Source organism: Amphibalanus amphitrite, unplaced genomic scaffold (genome assembly GCF_019059575.1).
Source record: "Amphibalanus amphitrite isolate SeventyFive unplaced genomic scaffold, NRLGWU_Aamphi_draft 000298F_arrow, whole genome shotgun sequence".
Taxonomy (NCBI): Eukaryota; Metazoa; Arthropoda; class Thecostraca; order Balanomorpha; family Balanidae; genus Amphibalanus; species Amphibalanus amphitrite.
This window is the reverse complement of record NW_024881793.1, coordinates 39,949-57,942: the sequence shown is the minus strand read 5'-3', so window position 1 is coordinate 57,942 and position 17,994 is coordinate 39,949. Positions and strand designations below refer to the sequence as shown.

Sequence of the window (17,994 nt, the reverse complement as noted above, 5' to 3'; positions counted from 1 at the left end):
GAAGGCATCAGTTAATTTCAATCGCTCAACAACTACATAGTAACATAAGCATAGTCCGATTCAACTATTGTGAGTATATATCATATATGTAGGTATGTGTAACAGACAACATAAAACAACTGACTCATGTACCATAAACAAATAGTGCCACTGTGCACCAATGACCAGTGCAGCCAAGGATACAATAACGATCATTTCATATCTTTGGGTCTAGCTGCCATATTCCCGATGAAAGCCTATGCGGAGGCACGCGGGCAAGCCTTACATTGTCTCATATGACATACAGCGCTCTTGCACAAATAGGTCCCACACCGGATTCACCGCCTGTTGGTCGGAGCGCGAGCCCCCCTTCCCCCGGCTGCCCGATCGTAGGGCGACAGCCCCGACACCACGCGGGCCCCACTGTCAACAAGCAGCATCTGCAGGCGGCGCGACTTATCGGTCAGCATCGTCGGTATCGGTGCGGCTCGTCAGTGCCGCTTTAGCCGAGCTCACAGAGAGTGATTGTCTTGCCCTCAGACGGCTTGCTCCGAGCGTCGGAACGGGTCGTACTCCTTGAACATCTGGCTGATGAAGCTGCTCACCTGGCGGTCTGCCTCGCTCTGGTCCGGCTCGGGGACTTTAGCACGGACAGGTGACGAGGTCGCTCTGAGGGCAAAGGTCAGGGAGGTCGTGGGTCTGTGGGCAAAGGTCTGAGTGCGACGGTCACACATAGTGACTTAGAAACGGTGCAAATACGAACAAAGTATAGAAGTGTTAACCAGACATGGTACTGGAAGCGGTGATGTGCTTCGAATGTTTAAACGTTTCATCGCTGACATTAGTACCGCTACTTTAGCCAGAAATCACGTTCATTTCTTACCCATGAGACGTTCTGTCTCCGGTTCTATCCGTGTTGTATCGTCTGTCATCTCCTTGATTTCGACTGTAGCCAGGTCCATCGTTTCCAGGGTTACGGTTGTAGACGGGTCCATCGTCGCCTTGGTTACGGGTGAAGCCAGGTCCGTCGTTACCGTAGTAGCCGGGTGCCCCGTTGTCGTAATAGCCCTGGTTAGGACCGCTGTATAAGTCCTCCTCCGTTTCCTGGGTGCTCGACTGTTGGCTGCCATCCTGAGGATAGTCCTCGCTCTCGTCCCGGCCACCGTCAGGTGAATATTGGCCTGTGGGAAAAACATGTGTAGCTTATGACGACAATCGGGAGGCTTAGGCAGGAGCTGAGTCGAGTGAACGTGAATCGTGACTTTTAGTCAATATTCATAGGAAGCTGGTCATAACATTTCAATTCCGTTTTATGAGCGTTTTTTTAAAATAAAAATGCACTTAGGCATAGGACTAAGCATCCAACATCTAGGTCTTCGGATCTTGGGAAGGTGGTTGAAAATGACATTACTAGAAACGCATGTGATGTGCGGTTTAATGTGAGCTGTTGCCCATCCTTTCACCCCTCCACTAACCTTGCTCCTCTGGTCGTCGGTAGAGTCGCTGCTGCTCTACCTCTTCAGGATGAGGTGTCTTATAGTAACCTCCGTCACCGGTGTCCTCTGCCGAGTTTGGGTAGCGCGAGTCAGGTTCTTTGTAATATTGGGGGCGTTCTTCCGGCTCGTCGTGCAGGTATCGTCGTCCTCCGTCGTCTTCAGATGGCCTCCGCTCATCACCATGGTAACCATCGTCAGCTGGCGGCCTCCGCTCGTCTCCATAGTAACTACCTTCAGCTGGCGGCCTCCGCTCATCACTATGATAACTAGCGTCAGCTGGCGGCCTCCGCTGGTCACCATGGTAACTAGAATCATCAGAAGGTCTTCGATCGTCACTATGGTAACTACCGTCATCCGAGGGCCTTCTTTCGTTTCCACGATAGTCACTGTCCTTTGATGGCCTCCTTTCATCACCATGGTAACCACCATCATCAGATGGCCTCTGCTCGTCACTATAGTAACGGCCATCATCAGACGGCCTCCTCTCGTCTCCGCGATAGACGTTGTCGTTCGACGGTCTTCTTTCGTCACCATGGTAAGCGTGGTCTAAAGGCCTCCTACTGTCATAATAACGAGTGGAATGAGGTGGTCTGTCGTCATGGCGGTAGTCGGTGGCATCCGTCGGCTTCCTCTCGTCGCCATAGTAACTGGGGCTTTCTGACGGCCTTCTTTCATCGCCATAGTAACTGGGATCTTCTGAAGGCCTGCGGTACGCGGACGGTTTTTCTTCATTCTCCTGGTAACCACTGTCGGCCTTGTTTGAGTCGGAATAACGTGTTCCTCCTTCCGGGTAACGTCTATAGGGATGTTTTTCTTCGTCCTCATATCGTCTGCCGCCTTCATAAAACTGCCCGTGCTGGGGACGCTGGTGGTAGGGAGCATTGTTCTGCTCCTTATCTCCATCCGAACGGTAGCCCGTATCTCTTCCATCATTTTCCTGGCGACGGTCATCATATTTCGTGTCTCCCTTAGGCCGACGGTATCGACGGGGCTTCTCATAACTTGTGACATCACTGGCAAGCTCGTTGGGTGTAATAATGTCGTAGTTTGGAGTCTCGGCCGGGCGTCGGTCATTGCTCGGGTACCGGTCACGGCTTTCGTCCCTCTTTGGGTCGTCGTCGTGGTACCGGTTTTCGTCGTCATAATGTCCGTCGGGTACGCCTCCGGGCCGACGACTGCCCAGCGAATCGCGGTATCCTCCAGGTCCTTCGTCGTCATCTGATGCGCCGGTGAGACGCTGCAGTCGCTGGCGGCCGCCGAGCTGATCGAACTCGCTGTGAAGTTTGTTGGTCTGAACTGGCTCGATTTCCCTCAGAGCTCCGGGAGCATCGCTGCTCCTTCGCTCGCTGACTGCGATCTGTGCCGGGCGGTCACTGACAGACGAGGCCACATGCCGCTGTTGTCTCTGCAGGGGCTCGTCGAAATAAGCTGCCCGTGTAGGCGTTGATCGCTCCGAGGCAGAGACGCTCAACGTTCGTTCCGGATCTGGTGAGGATGATTGGCCATCACGCTCAACATGGTTGGCCACTTGTTCAAGGGTGTCGCTGTATAGATGGCGTTTGACGGAAGTCGGGCTAGATACACTGTTCAGCCCACGGCGGAAGGCAGGAACGTTGTGCTTCAGACTTTCCCATTGCAAGTGCCAGTGGTCATCACCGAAGGTCTCTGTGTTGGGCCGGGAGTCACGTACTTGCGTCTCGTCGATGTGATGGGCTGTTTGATTCTCACTTTCATGGTCGGCACCGATGCTTTCGTCGAATGATACGTCTTGGTTATGGCTAGACTCTTTTCCTGATGTGACACTAGACGCAATGCCGGATCCCATCTCGTTAGGAAGCTCCCCGTGTTCATCCGGATACTCTTCTTCGAGAGGATTTTCGGCATCGCGACTAACTGGGACGGCAGTTTCCTCCGCCCCAGGCTCTGATTCTTGATCGAGCTTTACCGGACTCTGTGAGCTCACATCTGAGCTGCGAGCCGTCTCCATGACACGGATCAGGTCCCTAAGCGCTGCAGTGTGATTGACACTGAGCAGTTCGCTTAGCTGCTGGGAAGGGACGGATCTGGCCCGCCTACGATGGACGACAGCTTTCTCCTGACGCTCGGGTCCTTTCAAGGTTTCGTCGGCCGCCCGCCCAGGACGAATCTCGGTCGCCGGCTCTCTCCGGCTGTCGGTCGTGCTGTCGTAGTTCTCGGCTGTATAAGGTATCCCTCGAAAGGAACTTCGCCGGGTGGGGGTATAGTTTTCTGGAGTGTAGTTCTCCGGAGTGAAGTTTTCCGGTGCGTAGGCGCGCCGCGTAGTGACAGTGTTGAGTGCAGGTCGGCGTCTCTCTAGCGGGTACCGACGACGGTCTTCCGACACAGGAAAGCGAGCCTCCTCTGAGTCGGGGTAGTCGGCCGTATAATCTCGGTCGTAGTCGTCCGAGTAGTCTCCGTCATAGTCTTCCTGGTAGTCGGCCGGATAGTCTGCAGGATAGTCCGCTGGGTAGTCGCTGTAGTCCTCATCAGGGCGAGGAGGCTGCTGTCTCCCCGTCTGCCGGGCTCTATTGTACCTCCTACCCTCGTTTCTCACATCTTTCTCGGTGTCCTGCTGTCGATCGTATTCAGCGTACCTCGGTCGCTCTGCGGGACCACCTCGCTCCCGACCGTATCCCCTGTGTCGGCGCTGCTTCTGGCGCCTCCTCTTGCCGCGTCGGCCCTCATCCCGCTCATCATCATACTCGTCGTCGAACCTTTGTTGACTGTAGTAGTGGTCGTGCTCCTGCTCCCTGGCGTGCTCACGATCCACCTGTTCATCGGTCGGTCGGATGTTGTAAGGATCACCGGCACGATGTCCGTCCCCATAGACGTGACGCGCTGCATGGTCACGAGGGTATCCGTGGTTCTCTCCCAGCGCGTGCCGGTGACCGCGTGCACCTCCGTGTCCACCTTGACGCCCCTCCTCCTCGCCGAAGAACTCGCTGCTGTCGGTGATGGGCTCCACTCGCTGGCGGGAGTAGCTGTTCCGATAGAAGTTGTTGTACCGATCCCGCTGTACCTCCTCCGGAGCGTCGTAATAGTCCCGCTGAGTCTCCTTAGGGGCGTCAAGCCGTTTCCGCGAAACTTTCTCAGGCTCTCTGTACTCGTCCTGCTGTACTGCCTTCGGTCGTCTGTACTGGTTCCTTGGCGCTTCCTCCTGATCCTCGTATCGATCCTCGCTTACTTGCCGTGAGTTGTATCGGCCTCGTCGACCATCCTTGCGTCGACGCTGGCGGTAGACGATCTTCCCGTCATCTTCCTCGTCATCTGCGGTCGTTTCACGGGCTGGGTCGAGGTAGGTTCCCTCCAGCGGTACGCCCTGGAACGGGTGACCTGGCTGCCAGTTGGCGCGCCTCTCTTGAGCGGTGGTGGCCTGTGCCGGCAGTGATCGTCCCTCGATGGCAGGGCCGGACTTTGCAGCCGCCGACAACGGCAGGAGCCCGGCACCGATCCTGGAAGACGCCTGGTGAGGCGAGGCAATAGGGGAGATCTGAGAGGGACGAGGCGGCTTTTGGATTTCAGACTGTGGTTTATGACTGGGTGATGGCACAGAAGGAAGACGCGGAGGCGCCTGAGCGCCCTGTGTGCCTACCAACGGGGCCTGAGGAAACGCCGAGGGGTTCTGACGGAGCGCAAGGGTGGCAGACTGAGCCACCGGGCCAGGCAGCGGCCGGTTCTGAGTAGGGAATCGAGATGATGAGTGAGGAGGCTGTCTTTGAAGCTGTGCTCCCTGGTTGGCAGGGGCTTGTTGGTGATTGGGAGTTCTGTATCGCACTGGAGGAACCACGCCGGCCAAATTGGGTGCCGGCTTCACGACGAACGGGGACGGCTGCGAAGGCGAGGGTGGCAGCTCCCTGGCATCTGCAGAGCCCGCTGGTTGTCTCGGCGAAGGCGTATCCAAATTAGCCGTTGGCTGTCCGGCAACCTGACAAGGAAAAGACAATACTTTTTAAACGGCCATCCAGCAATTTGGGAAAACAGCTATGTAATTCTTTGAGTTAACTAAGCACAGATTGAAACAAGACAGAACTTCAGGTCGCGGCCGTCATATACCGTGAGTTTGTTTCAAATTTTTGTATTTCCAACTTACCTTCGGCGCAGTGCCGTTGTGCTGGATGCTTGACTGGCTGGCTGCGGTTCGGGCAGCGTCTGCCCGTCGGCTGATTCCCTCCTGAGGGACCGGTGCTCGCTGTTCGGCACCTCCATCCAGGTGCCGCAGCAGCAGGGAAGTGCCGGCAGCGTTCGCTGGCGCTGGGGTTGCGGTGCTACTGCTCGCTGCAGCCACAGTCAGCAGCGCCCACAGCAGCGAGCCGGTCCCGCACGAGCCCTGCCGATGACAGGCGATAGCGTGAGGAATAGTCAGGGGCGAATTATTGAAAATGAAGAGCGTCAAGTAAAAATGCAAATTTAAATAATTTAAATCGTAATGCCGATTGCCGAATATGCCCAATACGAATGAAAGGAGTGACCGGATTGTCTCACCATGTTAGTTGGCCGCACTGGACGTCAGCTGCTGAGACGATCCAGCCGTCTCACAGGGGACTCGTTTCCACGGTATCGGTCAGAGCCCAGAGGCCCTCTGGTCTGTCCGCTAAGTTCCGCTACCACTGCTTCCACGGCCTCCGACACACTGCTGGCTCTCCTCCCCGCTCAGCCTTTATGTCCGCACACACTCACTGTCAGCGGACCGCCGCTGCCGGCTTCAGGCACGATCGGAGCGCTCGTGCCGCCGCGTCGGTCGCGACGAGACGCGCGTGACGCGCCGCGGCGGAACAGCGGCGCTCGTGACGCACCGTGACGGAAACCGGCGCACCGATCACTCTCAGCGCGCGGCGCGATCACCGCTCCAACCGGCGGCGAGCGGCGACGACCGCTGTCCGATGACTGTCTCACCGTCTTGCGTGATGATGGTGTCAAAGCGCTAGTGGTAGGTATGTCAGTATGTGTTTCGGTAATGATAGGACTGCTGCAGTGGTGTGAGTGTCAGAGTGTTGTCAGTGTTTCAGTCGTGTCAAGGTGGTGAAATATTGCTGCGCTACTATCAGAGCCAGTCGAGTTCGACTGCTGGAACTGTGTTACAGTCAAATGTCAGATAGACGGCTCATTTGCAAATTGAACTAATTTCTAGCAAGTTCACTGCATCGTTTTTTAGCAGAGACTGAGAGAGACTCCGACGCTGTCCAGAATAAATGCAGTCAAAATCAATCATGTAGCATTCAACCCATTATTTAAAAGTAATTCTCCGTCTTTGGCTCGTCACTGGATGAAAAGTTGACCGATATGCAAATAATCACATACCTACACACGTGAGCGCCTCAAACGTTCCTGCTGTTTCTTTTTTACTTCTGTGTCCTGGAGGCAGCTCCGCTCATTTCTGTCAAATCTTGAACGGCGACGCACGAATCGTCACTGGATGCGTTTAAACTAATAAATATGATGGATGCGTTTAAACTAAGAAATACCTGGGGCGCTCAAAAATACCCAAATAAGCTTGCTGGCATAATGCCATCAACGGTAAAATGAGCGAAATTTTCAACAATGTTTACCATCCATCACATGGTGGTCAATCTGCTTTGCTCAGTGCGCTATGTTCGTTGCTTTATCAAACAGAAACTATGCGACGGTACCTAAGTTTAATTTCTGAAGTTTTACGATTAACAATCGCGAAAAACCGCGGGAAAACCGCGTTCGTTCGACCCTCCCCCTCCTCTATACGGGCGAGGGTCATAATGGGCGAAACTGTATTTTTGTCGCGCTAAATGCGCCCGCCCGCCCATTGTGCGGCGGCGAAGGGGGGCCGGCGCTGTCCTATGGCGGGTTCACCGTCTTGCGTGATGATAGTATAGCAGATTTTCACCACCAATTGACACGACTGAAATACTGACAACACTCTGACACTCGTACTACTGCAGCGGTCTTATCATTACGGAAACACACACTGTCATACCACTAGCGCTTTGACACCACTAGGCACTAGGTGTCACTAGGCGGTTGATACCTACTATGGATTGCCGGCAGGACGCCTTCTGGTTGACCTGACCTGACCTGACCCGACCTGACCTAAATGCATTCAGATATCATCTGTGATCAAAACTAACACGATAGTCGTGATCAGCATCCCGAAAAACCCCACAGCAGCCACACTTAACGACGTTCTAAGCTCCCGATTTTTCCGACTTTTGGATCATTGACCTGACTTGGAAGGTCAGCCAATGACCTAGGACCTTAAAATTGGGTATCATTGGCTTTCTCTTGTCACGGGCGAAACGGCAAGGGGGTCAACGGACCCCCCTTGCCGGGTCTTGCCGGGTCCAACGGACCCCCGTTGGACCCCCCCCCCCCCTTATACGTTCGCGGCTGGCAAAACACGAATACGGGCCAGGGTTAACCCGCGACCTGGTGGGGGGGGGGCTATTTTTTGCCCCCCTCCAGACTTTTCGATATATCTCCAGAACCGCTGCGCCGATCGTCACCAAACTTTCAGTACCCTCCCGGACATCAATTTTACACATTTTGACCAAAAATTTTTCCAAAAGCTATGATAGGTTGGCCGGAAATGACGTCAGAGTGACGTCATGTTCTGCCGTTTTCGACCCAAAAAAGGGTTTCGCGGGAAGAGCTGTCAGGCCTATAGCTTTGCAAATACAGAAAAATGTTTAGAACATAAAAGCTGTAGAATTGACAGGGCTACAAAACTGCTATCTCGGATTTTTGATTTTTTTTGATTTTGACCCCAAAAATCAAAAAATAGATTTTTGGGATATAATAGTGAAAAAATCCAAAAAGTTTTTTGAATTTCGCAAAAACCGGAATATATCTGATAGTGCTTACCGCCTTCCATCCACATACCAAATTTTAGATTGATACCTCTTTTTTTGGCGAAGTTATAGCGAAAAAACTTTTCAAAATTGATGACGTCAAATTTTCAAACTCAATTTTTAGCAATTCTAGACCTCGTAGTGCAAAACAAAGACCACCATTAGACTCCCCGTGACGAGCTGCATCGAATCGATACCCATTTTATGCAAAAATATCAACTTTGAAATTTGACCTTTTTTGACCTGACCTTGACCTGACCTCCACCAGAAAGTGACCTAAACCGTACCTGATGGTCTTATAACCAACACCATTGGGTTGGAAATGAAAAACTGGCCATAAAACATGCATCGCACAACCTTAGTAAAGTTGGGTTCATGTGGTGACCCTTGGTGACCTTTGGTGACCTGACCTGTGACCTGACCTGGTATGACCAGTGACCTCTAATAGCAACATATGTACTAGACAACTGACGTCTTATCGCTGATTTTCGACAAAATGCGTTTTACTCGGTGTTATAGCGCTTTCCCTAGAAGCCCCGTGAACGGTGAAACATTTTATCTTTGACCTGACCTGTGACGTCATCGGTGACCCCGAGGTCAATAAAATTTGGTTTCCTTCAACAAATTTGACAGGGCTATCGAACGTCGTTTGAATTTTGCGGATCCGTCCAGTAGTTTCGGAGATACGAGGGGGGGGGGGGGCAAAAAATAGCCCCCCCCCACCAGGTCGCGTTATAAACAGACCCCACCAGGGCGCGGGTTAACAGCACCGTCGGGCGTTGCAGTCTCCATGTGGAATACATTACCTACGGTGACGCATAACTAGCACCAGTTGTGGACTGAATCTAGTGCCGAACTGTTGCGACTACGGACCAACAACGTTGGGGGGTTAGCACTTCATAACAATTTCTAGGTAAAAATTACGACACACCATGTGGCTTACAATTAACAGTAATACTACCTACATCCGGAGTGACCAATGAATACGGTCAATAAAATCCCCGTTAGTGCAAAGTTTCGTCGCACAGACAACTCGAGACCGGGATGAGGCCGAGGGACGCGACAACGCAGATGAAGCGAAGTGGCGCAACGCCTACAACCCTGCTTGAGTTAATTGCTGTAATAACTTACAAGCTAACGACAACAGTTGCCTAAACAGCATTGAAAATGAAGTAAGACGGTAAAGGTGTATAGACGTCCGAGCTGCTTCGAGATGTCAGACGCGGTTACGTGACCAATAGCAATGCCGTGCTTTTTATCATTGAGCGGTGATTTCGTTCCTTCGTTTCATCATAGCTCGTAAAAACGTTTTTTTCGGGTAGGGTAGAGTGGGGTAAGATGCCCAGGGTGGGAAAGACGCCCCACCCCCTCTAGCGGCGAAACAAAGAATCGGACCTGGAAATTAATGTTCTTAGCGTAAAGCGGAAGCCTGCCTTGTTAACTGCACAAAAAATTGCGAAGCTCAGTTGGGCAACGGCTGGCTGATGATTGCATGTTTTTTATTTGCTGCTTTCAAAAAATATTTTGGTGTCAGAACATTGTAAATATCAAAGAAGGTAAATAATGTTTGCGTCCTTTGCTAAAGTCATGATACATTAGCATGCCTGTACTGTGTCCCAAACAGTTTGTTTCAGGGTGTAGTTTTATGGCTTACAAATTGTACTGATTTAATGTTACTTCGGTACCTTGGGGTAAGATGCCCCCTGTCCTGATGGGGAAAGACGCCCGCCTAAATCCGTAGGCTGTCCTTCAAACAGCCCGTCAAATCATTTATTTGTACATAGGTACTTGTGATGTAGACAAAAGCCGATCTGGGACTATTGAGAGTCCAGTACGGTCGGGTGCTCCCCATGCCGGTCTCTCGGCCCACATAGCGACTTTTTGGGCGGCATCTGACTCTGAGAGCCCTCACGACGGCCTCTGTGGGCCCCATTATTGGCTCCCGGGCCCCTCACGACATCCTTTGAGGGCTCCCACGTTGGCCCCACGGGCCGCGCTGGCATCGGAGGTCCCCACGATGGGCTCGAGGGCCCTCAAGCATCATGAAGACCTATAAGAGCCCCACAGTGGTCTCCGAACGCCACCACGGAGGCTTGTTTGGCCGCGCTGGACTATGATGGCCCTAACGATGACCTCTGAAGCCCCTTACGACTACTTTTGAGGGCCCTTATGATGACGTTTGGTGTCTACTGCAGGCTCGAAGGGACTACTGATTCGTTCAGGCGATTCACGTGCCCATTTATGTCACTTATAGTGCAGGGGGCATCTTTCCCAACGTCAGGGGGCGTCTTTCCCACCCTGTGGGGTAAGATGCCCCCTTTCACTTCTTCAGGAAAATGCTTAATAGCAAAAAAAGTTATAATATTTCAGGCACGAAAGTGTGATATTTTTGGAGAAAAATGATGTCGGCTTCCGTTGAAACTCCAAGTTTTTGCTTTCCCATCGTCATTTTCGAATAATATGTGACATAGCAAACCCTGGGCATCTTTCCCCACTCTCCCCTATTTGTCACGGCATTACGGATAGGTACTTAGCCCGCTCCCCACAGGTGGGGGGGGGGGGCGGGGGGCGGCTATTTAAAGCCCCCTCCTTTTTCTGCAATAACTTCCAATTTATGACTTTTAATTCGAATAATTTATGAAAATTCGAATAATTCGAATAATTTATGACATTGCAAACCCCTGGGCATCTTTCCTCACTCTCCCCTACTCGGGTATAGAGCGTGCCTTTTATGTGCAAGAACTCATATCTGTAATGTAACCGAGCGGCCGCAAAAGGTGTCTAACCTCCTCCGGCCACCGTTTGCCAACCTCCTTCGTGCAGCCACCGAGCGGCTGGCCGCCGTCACGCGAAACACTGCGAAGACTTTCCCGTCACGTCACGGCGACATGACGTCACCGCCTGAGTCGTGACGTCACGCCGTGCGACGGTGTCGTTTCACCGGTCGTGTGCGAGCTGCTGCTGCAGGACAGCCGGACCAGCAACGTGACAGTGTTGTCGCCATTGCAAGGGAAAGTGAGGGTTCCATTTTTGTCACTAATTTTTTAGTAATCCCATTTTGACGAACCTCTTGCAGAACACCGACTACATAACCAAACACATGCTGATGTCACAGAAACATGTTTAATTACGTTGGTCTTTATTCTAACCAAAAAACTTAAAGTTGAGAAGCATCGACCATGAACGCTTCGCGATGCACACTTGTCTGGCCGTCGGCCGACTCACTGTATAGTGAGCATAGAATTTCCGGTGGTGAGAGCGCTGACTCGGAAGATCTATCATTTGATACGTGCGATTCCTAGCGGGGATGGTCTGAGTATTGGCAGCAGCAGCCAGTTGGACCTGTCATCCAGTGATTAGAGTTGACCCAGTCTACCCATGATGATGAATTCATCCAATACCGACTACCCATTCATCAACCATTACTTTTTTTACGAAAGGCGTGCAAGAAACGACCTTAAAATAACTCAGCGGAAATATCACGCAACCCCAGCACGTCGACTCGGAACACGGCGCGGAACGGCAGCCGCGTTATCCCCAGTATCGAAACAATTGCATTCGTGTTTTGCATACTGGCAGCATTGGCAGCTTCTATGGGTGCAAGTATGCCAAGTTCCGTCCAAATATTCGCGATACTAAATGTGAATAGTGAGGATGCAAGCTGTCAAATTTAATAATTCAACAAAAATCGCTGCTATTCTCTGACGCCTATGAAGTTCCTCAAATTGTTCGTTTACAGCCGCGCCCCAATATGAGGCATGAGTCCGCACAATAAAATGTAGAACACAAGTCATTCAAAGGTCAGGGACTGAATAATGATTTTAGAAGTTCAGCGCCAAAATGGTTCAATCAACACCAGAGATTTATAAGAATGCCTGTATTCAAATATTTACCAAACTGTTTATGCCTCGCAACAAATAACACGAACAACACGATACAGATCCAGAATGAGTATAGGAGCTAAGCTCTTTCATAAAGCAGCGAAGAATCAAATGAGACCAAAAAATAAATCATTCCGTCAATATCAACTCACAACATCGCTATATCATTCTCAGCAGGACTCAAACTGGCTCCGATACTTTCAAAACTGGCAGGCACCACTAGCGCTTTGCGCTGAACTTTAAGTAAATAACATCACCTTAGCCATATAGTTGTTTGAGCAAGTGCATCACTTTCCCAGAAACATCCTTACACCTTGACGATAACAACAACCAGAACGAAGTGTTCAATAACGGCCGATCCACAACAGAGTACAAAAAAGCAGGATATTGAGTAGGTACAGAGGACATAGAGTATAGACAATACAAATGCCACATATATTTCCACCGCCACCGTCGCTTTGGTCCCGCATAAAGGATACAATATGAAAATAATCCCATGGGTCTCATCCCCTCAACATGTTCGTTGGCCGGGCGCCCAGCGCCGGCATATGTGCGGATCCCGGACCGAAGAGCTGGCCTCCCAGAAGCCCGCCCTACAGCTCCCCCTCCTTGAACGCGTCTACCTTACAGAGCTGACGACTGAGCTGCCACATCTTTTCCTGCTGCTGCTTGTCCTCAGTGTAGCGCGCAGAACGGTACACGGCCGCGTTCTCAAAGTGGGCGCCGGTGACACCCTCCGACTCGGGCGACAGACAGGCGTACAGCAGCGTCTCGGCGCCGTCTTGAGGGCTCTGTGGACACACCGGGGGAGTGGTGAGAAACGGAGAGACATTGGGAACGGGACAGCACTAGCGCTGGACAGAGGGCAGCACTGGAAAACCCACCAGGCCCGTGTAGAAAGCAACAGTGACAAAGAGCAGCATTTGGGCCAGAGACCGCAGTAAACTCAACCAAACTCGCTGGGCAACCGTACCTAAACATTTATCGCGATATTGGCGCGAGTCATTTGCACAAAGCTAGCTTAGCTATAACGCACAAAACAAGGAACACATGTTTTTCGTAATGTGTTAGATAATACACTAAAGTGACTCAACGAGTTCTATTTCGTCAACCGTTCAACAAATCCACAAGCGTTCTTTTGAGATCTACAAGCCTTCGATTCGACTCTTAACGTAAAATAAATCCGGACAGAGGAACACATACCTTCCACAGCTTCTTGAGCACGGGCGAGGCCATCTTGTAGAGCGTGGTGTAGTCGTAGAGGTCGGTGTAGATGACCCCCGGATGGAGCGAGCAGCAGGTCACGTTATCTTCCGAATCCTTGGCTTTGTTAGCCAGGTACTTGGTGCACAGTATCTGGGCGCCCTTGGATTGGAAATACGCTCCCTTCGGCGAGTACACTTTGCTGAAAAAAAAATAACAACCGACATTAGAAGAGTGACCTGCTACGTTATTTGTAAACAAATACGTCAGCCTATCTCACAGCAGAAACGAAGCACTACGTAAAAGAGCACCGAAGAAAAAATATTGACTGATAAGAGGGCTAGAAGTTTTGTGTCCAACTCGTGCCTCGTGCGCTCTACGCGCCGGAGAACTTGGAACGATGATCGACATTGGTCGAGAACAATGACGTCTCGAGACCGACCGCCTGCCTACCTGAGCATGATGTCGTCGAAGTTCATGCCGCTGCAGCAGTTGTGCGCCGTGGAGGAGACGTTGACGATGCGCGCCTTCCGCTCGGGGGTGCCCGACTCACGCAGCCGCGGGTACAGCATGTGCTGCATGGTGAAGTGTCCCAGGTGGTTGACGGCCATCTGCATCTCGAAGCCGTCCTCGGTGAGCTCGTGTTTCGGATAGAACATGATGCCGGCTGGAACGGAGTGAATCATACCGCTTCAGAATGCGTTCATCGCCAGCAAAAACGTTCCACAAAAGTCTCGGCATGACAAACAAAGCGTAGCAAGAACAAAGAGAATATTGAATAGTGCAACCACGCTCTAAAAACTATATTTTACTTATTTACATTTTTGTCATCATGCCCTTAAAAATGGTGTTTTTTTTGTGCTACACAGGTGAACAGGAATTCCTTAAACAAACAAACAAACAAAGCTCTTCATTTTACGTTTTGTGAGCAGAATGGCTAACCCTCAGTCGTCACACCGAGCTTTCTGCCACTTTCCTCCGGCAAAAAGAAGTCAGGGCTCCTCCTGACCCATCCCAGACCCCGTTAACTCCCGACTAACCATTACAGAGCAGCACGTGTAGCGGCAGGCCCGAGTCGATGAAGCGCTGACAGAAGGCGCGCACCGACTCCTGCTTGGTGAGGTCCAGTGGCCACACCTCCAGCTTGCACTGGCCGCCAGCCTCGGTGGCCAGCGGCAGCAGCGTCTTGGAGGCCTTGTCCGGGTTGCTGGAGCCTGCCGAGGGCGGTGAGTGAGTTAGTATAGGTCAAGGAGAGGAGCAGTTCCGCAAATAGAGTCCGTTTAGAGCGCTGCAAGGTTACGGTTGTCTATATGCTCTGGTTACGATAGCCAGTGGAGTCCAGACCAAGGCCGTCCGGACGTTCCGTCGCAACGCAAGGGACAATGGATGACAACGCAATGACCGGAGAGCAGTGCACAACATATCACTGCAGTGAGTGCGTAGTGCAGAATAAATGCATATTTCTTTAACCGAGGCGACAGGCGTTATATCTGAGTTCAGGCCCCAGACAAACCGGAGCAAACACATAAGCTTTCAACATACATTGGAAATTAAGTCGAGAGATAACGGGCGCACTGCTGCGAATAACTCACCAACGATGAGGTGCATGTTGAGTTTGAGCATGGTTTTGACGGCCTCCAGTCCGATGCCTCGGGAGCCGCCAGTGATGACCGCCACCCTGCCATCCTGCGACACCAGGTCTGCGGAAACACGATCACTGTGGCCAATCCCGGCTCCGGCTGCAGCTCCGGCTGCGGCTCCGGGATATTAACATAAAGCGATATAAGCTGTCACTGGTTAACCCGCGCCGGGCCGGGGGGGGGGGGGGTGTTTGAACCGACCCCCACCAAACACGATTTGGCAGCACTGTAAAGACGTCTGCTGGGCGTGAAGTTTTCCCTTCACCATAGGGTTTACACACAAACTGGTCAAAGTTTGAGCCAGGATATACTAGTCTAAAAATGCAAAAAACGAACAAATTTTGGCATTAATAGATTCAGCATTTCATCGTGTGCCTCAAACCGTCCATCATTTGGCCTCAAAGGAGGTAAAAATTGTTCAAAATCGAGGTTGAAAAGATGCTTTCTGAGCACATAATCTGGTAGCAATCACGTGACCTGCTATAAGCAGCTTATCGATAATTTACAAACATAATTATTAATATGCTGCTTTAAACAACATTAATCATTCATTTTGAGCTTTCAGTACTTTAAATAAGGTCAAAACATCGCAAAACACAAAAGTTAATACAATAGTCACGTGGGTGTCAGGAAATGTCACAGGTGCGTCAAATTTGTGACTGGGGCTTTACTTTCAAACATCGGATCTACCTGTTTCTTATAGGTATCTTGGTTTGAACACCCCCCTTGTGGTTTTTCGCAGATATCTCAAAAACGGCGGCGCGGAGCGCCGCCGTTTTTGGCACGCCTGTTCGTGCATCTTTTCCGCACATGTTGTGAAAATTTCAGACCCAGGTCACCTTAGGTCAGGTCACCAGGTCACGCCAAGTGACCTCACCTCAGAAAAAAATAAGAATGCTCGTCATAGCTACACCGACTGAACGATTGCCTTGAAACTTTGAGCGATTGATTAGAGCAACACAATCTATAAAATGTATATCTCGGAATTTTGATATCGGTGACCTAAGGTCAGGTCAATTTTGCGGCCTCTCCATTATAAGTCAATGGGAGAAAATTGAAAAGCGTCTGTTTTGCACGAACGCTATTCTAGACACTCTCAAACATCGAGATGTAGGTAAAATAGACACACTGAACCAGAAAATGGCAACTGTGACCCCTCGTTATGTCCCCGAGGTCATCTCAGGTCACGAACAGAATCTAACAGTTTTTCGATGATAACTTCTGATAGAGGAGTGCTAGAGCGCTGAAAACGCCTTAGATGTGTTCGGCTCGACGTTGCGGATCGACTGATATCCAACATGACCATTTCCGGTCAGGTCATGACCTTGACCTGAGGTCAAATTTTCAAGTTGACCTTTCAAGGTCAAATTATAGTTCAATCGACGCGTCTCGACGAGAGGAACACGATGCTGGCAAAAGTAATGTCATAGCTCTTTTGAGTCAAAAGTTATTGCCGAAAAAAACGTGTTTCGTAAAAACGGCTATTTTTGGAGTTTTTGCCCTCTGGAGGCTAAACTGTTGACCTGAGGTCAAATCTGAGATCATTACTCAGAAAGGTCTGTAAAAGGGCTATCGAATGCGCTTTTTTGCGGCGCTGTAGCTCTATCGGTTCCCGAGATAGCCGTTGGCAGTTTCCAAAATGTTGAAATAGTCAACATTTTGCCTTTGGTGACCTCTGGTGACCTGACCTTTGACCTGACCCAAAAAATGACCGAAGTGTTTTCGTCCTTATTTTTACGTTCTTTCGATTGCCGCTTACCGCGTGTCTCTACGTGGCCCAGGAGCCGAGTTAGAAGGGGGGGGGGTGTTCAAACACCCCCCCGCGGCCCGGCGCGGAATCTCAGAGCACCGGCCCGGCGCGGGTTAACACTGTCCGTGTTGTGACCAAAATGTGCTGTGCACTTAGATCCAACACCACAAAAGTAAAATTCAGGTGAGACATCAGCGATTCTCACCATGCAGTATTCCAATGAAATGCTTGACTATCACGGAACATTACCGGATAATCTTCATAAGCCGTATATCCCAAAACGAGAGAAATATATGTACGTATTTACACGCACAGAATCGATGCATAACAATAGTCTAGCATAACCACACAGATTTACACATGCTATACCCACACACGAGATAAAATGAACTGAAAACGAGGGAGCAGGAGGTACGGAGATAATGACATCTGGCAGTATGTGCAATGCGAGGATTTACACACATAACTAGTTTAAATAACGTACAAATACATACATATTATAGAATATACAGTACCGACAAAAGTTATCACACCCTTCACCAATGACATAAATTAGTAACAGGCTGTGGTGCATTAGACAATGACGACTTAAAAAAAGTTAAAAACTCCTGGTCGGAAGTTTCTGGACGGCTAACTCACAACTATCATCACCTCCAAAGTGAGTGGTGTCCCTCTGCTAGCTCTGCCGGTGCTCACCTTGTGTCACGCGCCGGTGGTACAGCCACTCCCTCACCATTGCCATCAACCCGACGACGACCACGGATACCTCGCACCACAACCACATGCAGAGCTGGGCCCACATCATCTGCAACGGCGCAGGCTGTCAGTGGCGCGCCGGCGCACACTCACCGGCGTTCTTCTTCACGGGAAAGAGCAGCTCGCGGTACATGATGGGCACGCCCTCCATCAGGAAGGCGACGTTATCGCGGGTGAGCACGGCGGCGGAGCGTAGCATGGCCATCCTGGTGAGATATCGTGTCAATGACACTGACACACATTGAAACTGACAGCAGAGCACAGCATGACTATACTGGCGACACGATGTGTCACTGACACTGACACTGACACTCACTGACAGCAGACCACAACATGACCATCCTGGGGACACATTGTGTCAATGATACTGACACATAGTGAAAAGTGGCATAGCCATACAAACAAATGGTCCATCCATCCCCCCCCCCCCCCCCCAATCGTCCCTCGACTCAC

The 17,994-nt window shown here is 51.0% G+C and overlaps 1 protein-coding gene across 1 annotated transcript; it reads right to left on the bottom strand.

Moving 5' to 3' along the window:
* Positions 1-59: 59 nt before the first annotated feature.
* Positions 60-17,746, bottom strand: LOC122387770. Its single transcript, XM_043378219.1, has 10 exons — positions 17,635-17,746; positions 14,988-15,095; positions 14,436-14,609; positions 13,849-14,062; positions 13,396-13,597; positions 12,816-12,983; positions 5,584-5,820; positions 1,455-4,956; positions 863-1,160; positions 60-648 (listed from the first exon to the last, which is right to left on the bottom strand). Exons 1-10 carry the CDS (start codon positions 17,744-17,746, stop codon positions 516-518), a joined length of 5,148 nt encoding a protein of 1,715 aa, XP_043234154.1. The 3' UTR covers positions 60-515.
* Between the last annotated feature and the right edge of the window lie 248 nt (positions 17,747-17,994).

Excerpts from the sequence above, each read along its gene's own strand:
- LOC122387770 (XM_043378219.1), bottom strand. The coding sequence starts at position 17,746 with ATGGCCATGCTACGCTCCGCCGCCGTGCTCACCCGCGATAACGTCGCC. Across the intron at positions 15,096-17,634 it reads TCCCGTGAAGAAGAACGCCG|ACCTGGTGTCGCAGGATGGC; the intron begins GTGAGTGTGCGC and ends GTGTTTCCGCAG. Across the intron at positions 12,984-13,395 it reads TGCTCAAGAAGCTGTGGAAG|AGCCCTCAAGACGGCGCCGA; the intron begins GTATGTGTTCCT and ends GTGTGTCCACAG.